We start from the raw sequence: 12,766 nt of genomic DNA, 5'->3' as shown, positions 1-12,766 counted from the left end.
CCTGCTTGTGCCTGAACCCCCTTCATGTGCATATGCAAGCAGAAGATCAAATACGCACATTAAAGATCCTGTAATCCATATCAGCGTTCAGTGGGTTATGGAAACAAGAACACACCCAGCATGCACACCCCTGAAAATGGAGTATGGCTGCCTACATGGCAGAGCAAAAACGGTCATGCATGTGTACATACGAGTGAACATGGGAGCTGCAGCCCACAAACAAAGAAGAAGACTCTATCAGGATCAAATACAATAAGCAGCTTCAAAGAACAGATACTTAACTCCTAGCAACAGAACAGCTCAGAATGCAAAACTTTAAAATTCACCATAATGATTTGAGTCAAAAGTGCTCTGGGAGGCCAATTCCAAAAGTTAAAAGAGGCAAGTAGATTACACACAGTTTCAATCGTGTCTTGCTACAAAAATCTTCTTGCTTGGGGTTCTACACACTACAGATTAGCACATATCCTTAAATCACAGCACAGTAGTACATCAACCTACAACCATCTCAGAACAGAAAGCAAAAGAAAATTTGTCTTGTAAATATTTATCTTCCCATACTGATGATAACTGTCAGCGGTCTAGGCCACTGAGGAAGGTAGTGAGTATTACAAATACCCATTACTATAATCAGTTGTTTTTAAACTACCTTGACGGTGCACTCCGCCTTCACAGGGTCAATGACAATGCCGTTCTCTTCCAGCTCCTTCTTGAAAACCTTGAGGTCGCCCTGGTCAGCGATGCACTGCCACGACTCGTTGTTGTCGTCCAACAACCTCCGCAAGTGGTTTGCCGTCACATCGTTGATCTACATGGAAAGGAAACATGTTCTTGTCATGCATTGTGAGTGAAGAAAAGGCAGAGTAAGTTAGAATGCAGCAAACACATTGATTTTTGCTGATAGCACAGTAATCTCTCAAGCATCTCACTTCTTTTCCTCTTTCATTGTGAAAAAGAATAGTTTTATCATGCTGTCTTAAATCTGCAATGAATACAAAACTGACCTTACTATTTAGAAAACACTCAAGCATTTCATAAACCCATCAACAATCTGACATTCACAAGTTTAATAAAGCATTTGAAACAGCGCTCACCAACAATCTAAAAAAAAAAAAAAAAAAAAAAAAAAGATCCATAATGTTCCAGAAACAAACAAAAGCACAGCCACTCTCTCAAGCATCTTACTACTTCTTTTTTTTTTTCATTGTAAAAAAGAATAGTTTAAACATGCTGTCTTACATCTGCAATGTATACAAAACTGACCTCACAATTTAGGAAACACTGAAGCATTTCATTAATCCATCAACAATCTTACATTCACAAGTTTGATAATACAAAAACATTGAAAGAGTACTCATCAACAACAATCTAACAAAAAATATCTTTTTTGTGTGAAATAAATCAGAAACAAACAAAAGCACAGCCACTCACTCACCTCCTCATACATGGGGTGGCTGGAAGCCAAAGCAATTTTGTGATCAGGTTTGGGGGGCTGAATGTGGTCTTTCTTTTTCTGCAACACAAAGTTACTGATTAAAATTTCCACAGGATAAAAAACAACAACAACAACAACAACAACAAAAAACAACACACTTACAGGGATGCGAACAGAAAGACCTACCCAAGCCTGAAATCTTTCTTTTTTCTGCCCAGAAGAAAGCCTGGAACTAGTATGTGGACTCATTTAACAAAGAATCAAGACTGAACATTTTGTTATATTATCAACGCAGTTTGGGAGGAAATGATGGTGAAATCTGAGAAATTAATCTTACAAGAAACCATATTACTGCATCCAAGGCCAGTTTAGTTCAGTCATTGACAGATTTAGTCAAGTACAAAAAAGCAAAACAAAAAACAACAACATGAAAACACATAAATTTCAGCAGACAAAATTACTGTGTCACTACTTGTACAGGACCACTTCACTTTGATGACCTTGTGGGGGTGACACAGATGGTGGGAGGATAGGGGAGGAGGCTTGGGGGTTTGAGGTGGGGGTGGGAGCTAGGTCATAATGGAGGGTTCTGTAAAGGACTTCAGAGCCAAGAGTTATACTATCAACAACACTGAATACAAAGTGGGTACATCGCCACTCTGAATCATGGCATTCATCTGTTAAACTTGCTGGCAATTTCTTGCAAATTCAGACAAACTAAATCAAATATAAGAAATGAAAATGCACAATGTGGTGAATGATAAACCATTTGCCAGAAGATACAATGAATATTAATATTTTCAATCCATGTGTGTAATGATTAGGTAAAGTATGTGTAGTGAAACATTAAAATCAATGGGTGTTACATAATTTCACTCTGTTCTGACCGTAAAGCCAAACTCTTTGCTTTCCAACATTTGGGATTTTTATGCTGTTGTTGGAATTTTTCAATCAACTCTTCAAAACAATGCTTCTCATGGTGATCAAAACAACACAGATCTCTTCCTTTGATTGAAGCCACACAGTCCACACACATCATCTCAACACGTCTCATTACCTTCTCTTCCTCCTTCTCCAGTTTGTCCAGCGTGGCATCCACAGCATCATAGAACTCGTCCTCCGTGATCATACAGTGAGGCCCTTCCTGACAAACACACACACACACAACTGACACTTCAAACTGACCAATCAGTCCATCAATTTGTCCATCAATCTGCCAGTCCCTATCCATCAATCAATCAATTCCATCATCTATCTATCTGAACAGTATCTGCCTTCAAACAGAAAAAAGAAAGTAAGGAAAAAAAAAAGAGGGGGTGGGGGAGGGGGGAGACAGTGAAGAAGGAGTTAATTCAGTTTGAAAAACCGGACTCTGACATGAGATATCGAAGTATTCAAAGACACTATGTATAATTCAAAGATCAGCGGAAGTAAAACAACCTTTCACCTTTCAAGCACACTGCACAGATATGCGTAAGTGTGGTGACATACTGATAGAGGTCACCAGTTGCAGTTACTTTCGGTTTCTATACATGAGCAAGATAGCAGTTTGCACAGAAAAGGAATCAGACCTCCTGCTGAAGTCTGCACCAGTGTGTCACAGTATAGCATGTGTAATTAAAAAAAGAACCTTTCGCTGTCCGAGCATCAGGGTTTTCGTTCAACACCGTTTTTTTCAGAGATTATTCGTGCAATGTTAAGACACTTGTTGTTAAGGGGAAGGGTGCTTCATGGAGCAAGTGGATCAAGCGTTCAATATCAACGCCTCGACCATCCAGACTTTTTGATAACATGATACAAACAGGTAACAACACATCCAAGGAATACTAAACAACACAAAGAAAAACAGCTGGAGCACAGGAAGGCTAGCAGGACAGATGAGCATAAGCAGGCAGAGACAGGAAAAACATGAGAAGCAGGTAAATCAAGACAAAGTACTTGTAGCCTAGTCAATCACATAAAAAGGCTTTTCCACAGCTGGGAACCCACTGGTTCTTAAAACCAGTCAAAGAGAAACCCAAAGCAATTGTAAAAGGTCACTTAAATAATGTTGGCATTTCAACCACATCTTTTCCAGTCCGTATAAAATATATTTAAATCAAGTTTAAAATATTCATTTCTTTCACAAACTGAAAAACAGTATCCAGAGGAACATCTCAGAACAGGGTCTTCAAGGAGAGAGAGAGAAGAAGGAAGAAATGAATGAATGAAACAAACAAATGAAAGGACTGTTGAGAGAATGGCTGGATGTAGAAGATGGGAAGGGGATTGAAACACACAGAAAAAGAGAGACACAGTGTGAAAAGCCACAAGCACATAGAAAACACACAGACTCAAAGAAAATACACATAGAAAACACACAGACTCAAAGAAAACACACAAAGAAAACACTGACAAACACAAAGAAAACACATACACAAAGAAACAAACACAAACAGAAAGAAATCACACAAGCACAAAGAAAAACACAAAGAAAATACACAAACACAAAGAAAACGCACACAAAGAAATCACACACAAACACAAAGAAACGCACAAACACAAAGAAAAGACACAAGCACAAAGAAACAAACACAAAGAAAACACGCAGACAAACACAAAGAAAACGCACCAACACAGACGTGAAAATGAGGGGGCTGGGGGAGGGGGGGGTGGGGGTGCAGGGTGTTTAATGGAAGGTTGGGGGGCAGGGACATTCAGTGTGATCAAAGCAACAAACCTCATAGTCAGGGCCTCCCACCACATGGAGCTTCTTCTCAGCAGACAGGGCTTTGTAGGCCTCCTCATACTTCTTCCTCTTCTCCACCTCCTGCAACGCACAAAGTCTTCCCTGCAGCGACTGCCACACATAGAACACCGACTGTTCTCTGCTCGTTGTGTTGTGCTGTGCTGTGTGGAGTTGTGATGTGTTGCAGTGTACTGTATTTGGTATAGTATTGTATTATTTGTATCGCACTGCATTGCATTGTACTGCGTATTCTACTATATTGTACTGTGTTGTATTGTGTTTTATTTATGGGTGCAAGTCAACCAACATGTGCCAGAAATCCAGTACAGAGCATATGACTTTGGACCAATGTTATAATAATCTCCCGTGGTTTTCAGCACACGGTAGACACACACACAAATAAACCTAAATGACACATTCAGTTTAAAAAACACACGAATGTGACTTCTTTGTCTTTTTAAACGTCGGGTTTCGTCACAGACAAAAATGATTTAACTAAATATTGATTTGACAGAGAAACCAAAGACAGAAAGACACATCACAGGCCACAGAAATTTATACATCCTGGAGAAAACTCCAGCAAAAATGTCTCTGTGCCAGAAAGGTTACCCAAGTCAAGATGCTCTGTGTCCGATTTTGAAGTCACATGTCTGATGACTTGCACCCCCTTCTTTGTATTTCTTCCCTTCCACCCGACAAAAAAAAAAAAAAAAAAAAAAAAGCTAATTATTTTAAAAAAAGAAAAAACTGAGACTGAATTCAGGACTCAGGACTGGTTTACTGTCAATACCAATTACAGAAATTCACTGTTCAACATGTGCAAACATTAGAATAAAATGTAAATAAACTGTAAACTAAAACTGAGTATTACAAACAACAAAGCATGTGCATTAAAACATACACACACACACACATTTCTCTCCTACTCCCACTCTCAGAAGCCCCCTTCCTCTCCTCCCCCTTTCACCCTCACTGCACAAGCTCCATCCCGATCAGAGTAAGATTCTAAAATGACCACACACAACCCCGCCTTCCACCCACGCACACATAGGCACACAATTACTCCTCATACACAAGCAATTCACTACTGCTTCTTTAAGAAATAAGGCAAAAAAATAATAATAAAAATGTGGGATAAATAAATGAATATGTAAATATATATTTGCATATATGTATACATGCACTGTATGGTACCCACCCTCTCTAGCCTCTTCTTCCAGGCGTCTTCCCGCTGTGACATCAGCTCGATGCAGTGGGACAGGGTGGCGATGATGCCAGCCGTGGTCGCCTTGAAGGTGAAGGCCTCACCCTTGAAGTCCACCGAGTGACCTCCATGCTGCGACAGGATCGACTCTGGAACAACCATGGGAGGACGATGAAAAAAATAAAATAAAATAAAATAGAAATTAAAAAACAAAGGATCACACCCATGTTCTGTTTCATTGCTAAACTGGCCACAGTCTGATTGTGAAAGGGGAGAAAGATGGGCTGCATACAACCTCCACAGCGACACACACTCTTGCAAGCGCACAGACAAATTGATGCAGCCCCCACCCACCCCGATCCCCCAATTTCCTTGAACACACATATCCATCGACATGCACACACCCATCCACACATACATACAATTTACAGGCCCATAAAAAAATAAAAAAACAAAACAAAAAACAAACAAAAACAAAAACAAAAAAAACATACAACCTCCACACATACATATAATAAGCACACTTTCACACAGACACACACAAACGAAGAAAAATGGCATGCAGTCTACACACATATATATTTTGAAACTTTAACATTTTTCTTTCACATGTACACACACACACACACACACACACACACACACACACACACACACACACACACACAGGTTCAGAACATCTAGTTTGTCAAAGCAAAGAACAACCAACGAACACAAACAGTATGAAATTAAAATGCAGGCAAATTTCTGACACTTTTTCATACACTGAATCGTTATCAGTTAATTATTTGAAAAAGAACAAATATATACTAATGGACTGATGTTAGTACATGTTTCCAACTGAAATTATGCACACAGAGGCATGGACTTAAGTTTGCCAACATTATTTACACACACATTCACTCATATCATCAAACAATGCCAATCATGTTTGCATTATCATTTCAGTATTTCATTTCAATATGTTATAACAGATAAAGCCCGGCCTGAGAGAGAGAGAGAGAGAGAGAGAGAGAGAGAGAGAGAGAGAAGACTAATAAAAACAGGAATCAGTTTTGATTTGATTTTGTTTTTTGTCTTCACCACAAACAGAGCAGTGCTGTGACAAAAGATATTATTTTAGGTGTGTAAGTATACATGGGAGTGAGTATGGATGTGTGCGCACACAAACACTCAAGTAGGTGTTATTGTAATTTTTATGCAACATCTGCAATGCCATGAGCCAAAGTCAATCCAAAATAAGGTAAATGAGAAAAAGAGAGAGATAGCAACACACACACACACACACACACATTAAAACAAAAAAAATCTAACCTAGGTCTTTTCCTCGAAGTCTCAGAGCCTCAGCATGCGAGGAGTGGATTTCCGGAGAGGTGTGCTCCAAATCAATGTCATCCTCAATCTCATCAGGCACTGCAACCACACACATATATGTAATATATATCCCTCACATTAGTCAAGGCATGTACCAGGACTTTTTAATCTATCAGACTTTCTTGTCCTGTCCAATTCATTATTTTGTATTTTGACATTCTGAAATGAAACACTCTTCAATTCAACCACACAACGTCACACCATGATGCCAGGAATGAAATGAGGCAATATCACAAACAGATGACAAATTCACTTCATACCATACACATGCATTTATGCAGACATTTCAACTGTAAGGCCTACTCTGAGACACATGTAGTTCGTATCATAAACAAGCACACATTTATTGTAACCTGGCTTACAAACTGGGGCATAACTACACATCTTGGATTAAATGTACCAACAGTAAACACTATACCATGAGCACCGTTTTCATTTTAGACCAGCTTACTACACCACATGAATAAAAAAAAATAATAAAATAAAAAAAGAATGCTGAGTTCCCCAAACGGCATGCTTCTGACAGAACCTCATAACACAACACAGATCAAAAGATGTGCCATCAGTTTTTGGGTTGTTTTTTTTCCATTCTCCCAATTACACCTTTTGAGAGCAGCTTTTCGTCTATGCCAATGGATTAATGACATTAAAACAAAGTGTGCAATATTCTACAGCACTGGCTTTCCATTTAATCTCCAAACAATGTTATCCACCCCCAAAACCATCAGCATGCAATCAGTTCACAATGTTTTATTTTCCCCCCAAACATGTGGTTCTTCTTCTTCAGCATTTGTGGTTTTAACTCCCACATTCACTCATAAGTGGGTATGTATGACAGACTTTTTTTTTTTTTTTTTTTTTTTTTTTTGCCCCACCATGTAAGCAGCCATACTCAATAAAAATTCAGATTTTCAGGGGTTAACAAGTGGCTAAAACAAAACAACTCACAATCCTGGGCAGCGCCATGTTGCAAGGCTGATGCACAGCTGTCGAAGTAGCTCTGCAGCGTGTCAATCTGCCGACACAGGATGTCTCGGAACGTCTCCATCTCCGCCAGCTTCTCCTTCAGTCCCCGACCCCTCTGCGCACACACACACACACACACGCACACACACACACACACACACACAAACATGCACACACACACACACACACACACACACGTTCAAGTTGAAATCAATCTGTTGTTCCCTTTTAGAGAATGGGGGATGGCCAGCGATACAATGACACGACATTTGAAACCACCACTGAATGAAATGTAAAAACACGTATCACAGAGACTCACACACATCTATCAGTACCAGCATCATGAAGACAAATCTACTGAGAACAACTACAGGACATTCCCCCTCAAAATAAAACAAAATAAAGGAAAATTCATGTAATCTTGATCAGTTGATACATGAAAAGAATATTTTTATATACATTGCTAAATTCAGCTGACACTTTTTTCTTTCTAAATTTAGCTGATACTTTCTTACTGACAACAAAACTGCAGAGGCTGAGGAGCAGATTTTTGGAGGATACCTTTCTGAGATAAATACGCTGGGCACTCTGTTACAAAATCAGCTTCATGTCTGCCCACAGTTCTTTTCTTTTTCCCATGGCAAACACAGACAAAGAGCATGGCAGATGAAAGGCAGCAAAATGGACATGGGCCCAACTGAAGCCAGTGAAGGGGATAGCCCTAAAACCAAGTCTGAGGAAGGGGTGCTGTTATAGCCCTGTGCTCCTCAAGGATTCCATAGGAGTGACACATACTATATAATTATTTTGTAACTGAAGCAAAACCATCAGGTTACCACTGTTGAATCAGCTGATGAAGCAGCTTAATGTGGTGTACAGAATCTATTATTTTCAAATCACCAGAAAAAAAAAATTAATAATATGAGAGAGAGAGACACACAGAGAGAGAGAGAGAGAGAGAGAGAGAGAGAGAGAGAGAGAGAGAGACCAGACAAGACAAGAGAGAGACAGACAGACAGACAGATGGGTAGATTGACAGTGTTATATGCCACTCCATCAGTGAAAGAGTTAATCATTTACTTAATGTCCAGAATCTAATTTTGTGAACATTGAAATGAAAACCTCCACTTAACAGAGGGACAGAAGTCTGCTAACTCCCTAATCCTGTTCCTTCCAGGTTCTAGTCATCAAACATCAAAGGATAAAGATGTTAAACTAATCAAAGAACAATCACACACACACACACACACACACACACACACACACAAAAAAAAAACAACAAAAAAACAACACAACAACAACAAACAACCAACCCACACACACAATGTGCACACACACACACACAATGTGCACACACACACTCACAAACGCACACACACACACACACACAAACACACACACACACACAAACACACACACACACACACACACATGCACACTCACACACACACGCTGATCACACCAATATCAAATTTCTCACATCCACAGGACTTTTTTTTTATTAATAATTTACATGTTACACTCATTTAAAATTTATAGTTCTGTAAGTGTCACATGCACTTTGTCACTGTTTAGCTCTATCTCTCCCACACAAATTGTAATGCCACCCTGATATCCTTACATGCACATGATTCATTTCATCGATCTGCCAAGTGACTCCGATTTGAAGTTCATATTTTATACTGGTCACAAGCACACACTGTGAGGGCCCAGTCAGACATGTTGGTAAGGTTTCACGGTCTTGTTCCAAGGTCTTGGGTTTGATTCCTACTCAAAATTCAGGCTGGAAGAGATTTTTTTTTCATAGTTAAAATCTGCATAGACTCCAATCCCCTCATGCTTCTTTTCATGCAAGCATGCGCATGCACAAACTTTCACACACACTATCATATGTATAAAATTTGCACATTAACACACACCATCACTGATAAAAAATTTTTTTAAAATTTTAAAGATAGAAGAAACAAACGACGATGAGAAAAACAGGTCGAGGTCAAAAGAAGGGAAAAGAAGAGAAAAACAACTCAGACAAAACACACAGACACAGGAGAAATATAGAGATTGACACATAAGGTCCAGTAAAAAAATAAATAAATAAATAAATAATAGAAAAAAAAGACAAAAAAACAACTGACCACCACAAGACAAGGAGAACGACACAAGTCATCACCACTACTCGTGCAACCATCTACCTCTCCTCACACACCACCCCTCAAAACACAGGGCCCATCAGCCCTGCCCTGTGACTCGTGTTGTCTGTCTCATCCCAGTGACAACCAGTGTGCCACCTTGAACCTGATCACCCACCCCTAGGGTTTTGTTCACCGACAACACAACCCTCACTTCATTTTCGCAGTCAAGACAAAAACCCTGCCTCAGTGACAGAGATCTGCTCTCTTATAGTTATCCCATGATCTGATCTTCCTAACACATGACTGCAGAAACCAGTTAGGAAAATCCTGTCGTGTGAAATTTTCAGGTGACAATGCTCTCTCTCTTTCTTTGCTTAGTTTCTGAATCAGTACAAAACCATGGTTCACGCTCTGGAAGAGTTTCTGAACTGATATGTGAAACACACACACACACACCTAAAAGTGGGAACTAATGTTTTCAAAACAAAACACCTGCAAATTCATGTCAGGAGAACTGAGCATAAAACTAAGACAACTACCATCCATGCTCAGAACTTTGGGGCTGTTTCAATGTATACATAAATAATTTGTAAATGTTTAGGAATTGTCTCTTAAGACAAACTGGAATGCTATTAGTAACATTCAAATAAGGCCAACAACTTTCTCTCTCTCTCTCTCTCTCTCTCTCTTTTTAATTTTAATAGAAAACTAATTTTTGGTTGACATAAGGAATTTTACAATGTTCAATAAATTTTATATTCAGTGCTTCTCAAAGGTTCTTTTACTGGTTGGTTCCACTCTCAATAAAAAAAACATTTTTCAGAGTATTGTGCTGATAATTTTTAAAACATGCAAAAATCAAGAAGTTAGTTCCCCTTATACCTTTTAGTGTGACCAGAAACTTGTCTTCAAGGCAAGAATCATCCTGAGCACTCATTCTCATGTCTTTTTGTTTTTTAATAAATTTTTCAGCCTTTTCCTTCAGGATGGCGCTTCAAATGCCCAGTTGATAAAACAAACAGGAAGACGATTTCTTGTTCTTGTTGATGTTGTTGTGGTGGAGTTTCAGTTTGTATGTATAGGTGTTCAAGAGTTATATTTTTGTAACTGAGTTACTGGTGTGTGTGTGTCTATGTGCGTACACATGCACGTGTACATGTGCTGTGTTCAAGAGTTATATTTTTGTATGCAATCGAATTTGTGTAATGTAACTTATGCGTTACATTGCAAATGGGGCTATGGGGATGGGTGGGGGGAGGGGGGGGGTGGGGGTGTGCAATATATCTTTACAATAGTCATTATAGGGCCTGTCAGTCTCTGGTATTGCTGTGTAACTGTCCCGAGTGGGATGGAAAAGTATCTTAACTTGACTGAACTGAAATGAACACACACACACACACACACACACACACACACACACACACACACACATAAAATTACAAATATTCACATGTGCACACCAACACGTGCACACACACACACATACACACACACACACACACACAAACTCACTCAAAAACACATCACACACATCGAACACCCAAACCTACCTTATCATCCACCCCAAACAAAGCTAAGCCGTGCTTCCTACAAATCGGACGGTGCAGTATTTCTGGACATCCACCACCACTCACACATGCCGATCCTTCCCGTAAATCCTTCAAACTCATAGACAACGACTCTTCGAATTTCCCACTCTCCCTCGCTGCCATCAGAAAATCAGCCAGGGTGCCGTGCCCTCCAAGCTTCCCATCATCACTGCTCGTTAACCACTGCTGTATGTTGCTCACGCTGATGAAATTGTGGCACTCGCAATGGCTAGGGTCATCGTCATCGTCCATGTCTTCCGAGCCGAAGTCTTGCCGGAAGCGGCTGTAGCTGTTGGTTCCCAGCTTCTGTTGCCTGAAGTGGGAGGCGGAATTGCCCATGCTTGTTCAGTTAGTGGTCTTGTTTTGACTGTGTTTTTTTTAAGTGTCTGGGTCTTCTCAACTGACTTGGCTGTTTTTAAAATGTTTTGGTCAGTATGGATCTGTCAATTTCTATCTTCTTCAATCACAATTTTCATAAAAATGTTATTCATTTATTTACTCATTTCTTCATCTGTTTGCTCATTCACTATTTTTGGACACTGTTTATTACCTTTTGCTTCCTCCTGTACTTTCAAACGGAGCTGAAGCTAGAGAAATTACTTTTCTTAATCATGTCAACAAGACTTCTTTTCGAGCTCTGTCCAAATGTTGTTACTTTGTGAACATGTCTCAAAGAGGGACAGGTAATATGTGTATATATATATCTCTTTTCTACAACAATTGCTCACATTTCTTGAGGTCTTTCCAAACATCAATACCCTGTCAACAAGAGCAGTAGGTCTCACAGTCAGAACAAACGTGTCACTGATTAAAACTGGAATAAAGATCCAGCTCAATAACTTTCCCTGTTGTGGTCCCTTATACGCAAAAGCATACAAGCAGCACAGTGCACACATAGCTGAATATACTGCTGCATCAGCCCTGTTCCCTGCAAAAAAGATGTTCATTCTGTCACCACACTGTTAAAGTGTTATCCTGCAACACGTCTGGTGCGTGCGTTGCCCCAGCTCAAAGTCACAGGCCACAATGGTCCCAGAAGACAACGGAACCGACTACTTGGACAAGATGGAGGCAACAATGCAGAGAATTTCATCAATTCATCAATTCTGGATCAGATGCTGCCTGCTCACATCAAGTAACACCAGGGTGATCACACGGACCGGTCTCAGGCTTTCTGTCAGCTTTATTTCTTCTCCTGGCTGATGCCATGCAGAATGGAGGAACATTGTTCACAATGACCAAGGGTCTCTGTGGCAAGTTGCAGGTGATCAGTTTGAACTGAGGACTGGTCTATTTTCAGTTTCCTCATCATGAATCATAAAGAAAACGATCCTCTGT

The 12,766-nt window shown here is 39.7% G+C and overlaps 1 protein-coding gene across 1 annotated transcript in view; it reads right to left on the bottom strand.

The window, feature by feature from the left end:
• The window catches only part of LOC143296917 (ceramide transfer protein-like), a 36,200-nt gene that overhangs the window by 13,503 nt on the left and 9,931 nt on the right, over window positions 1-12,766 (bottom strand). Inside the window, exons 4-10 of the mRNA XM_076608927.1 lie at window positions 7,690-7,822; window positions 6,682-6,780; window positions 5,362-5,516; window positions 4,155-4,244; window positions 2,493-2,579; window positions 1,436-1,513; window positions 650-808 (exon numbers count right to left, since the gene is read on the bottom strand). Of these exons, the coding sequence (XP_076465042.1) occupies window positions 650-808; window positions 1,436-1,513; window positions 2,493-2,579; window positions 4,155-4,244; window positions 5,362-5,516; window positions 6,682-6,780; window positions 7,690-7,822 (801 nt within the window). The remainder of the gene's footprint in view (window positions 1-649; window positions 809-1,435; window positions 1,514-2,492; window positions 2,580-4,154; window positions 4,245-5,361; window positions 5,517-6,681; window positions 6,781-7,689; window positions 7,823-12,766) is intronic.

The sequence above is a fragment of the Babylonia areolata genome, chromosome 22 (genome assembly GCF_041734735.1).
Source record: "Babylonia areolata isolate BAREFJ2019XMU chromosome 22, ASM4173473v1, whole genome shotgun sequence".
Classification (NCBI taxonomy): Eukaryota; Metazoa; Mollusca; class Gastropoda; order Neogastropoda; family Buccinidae; genus Babylonia; species Babylonia areolata.
The sequence above is the reverse complement of the archived record's forward strand: the minus strand, read 5'-3'. Positions and strand labels throughout refer to the sequence as shown.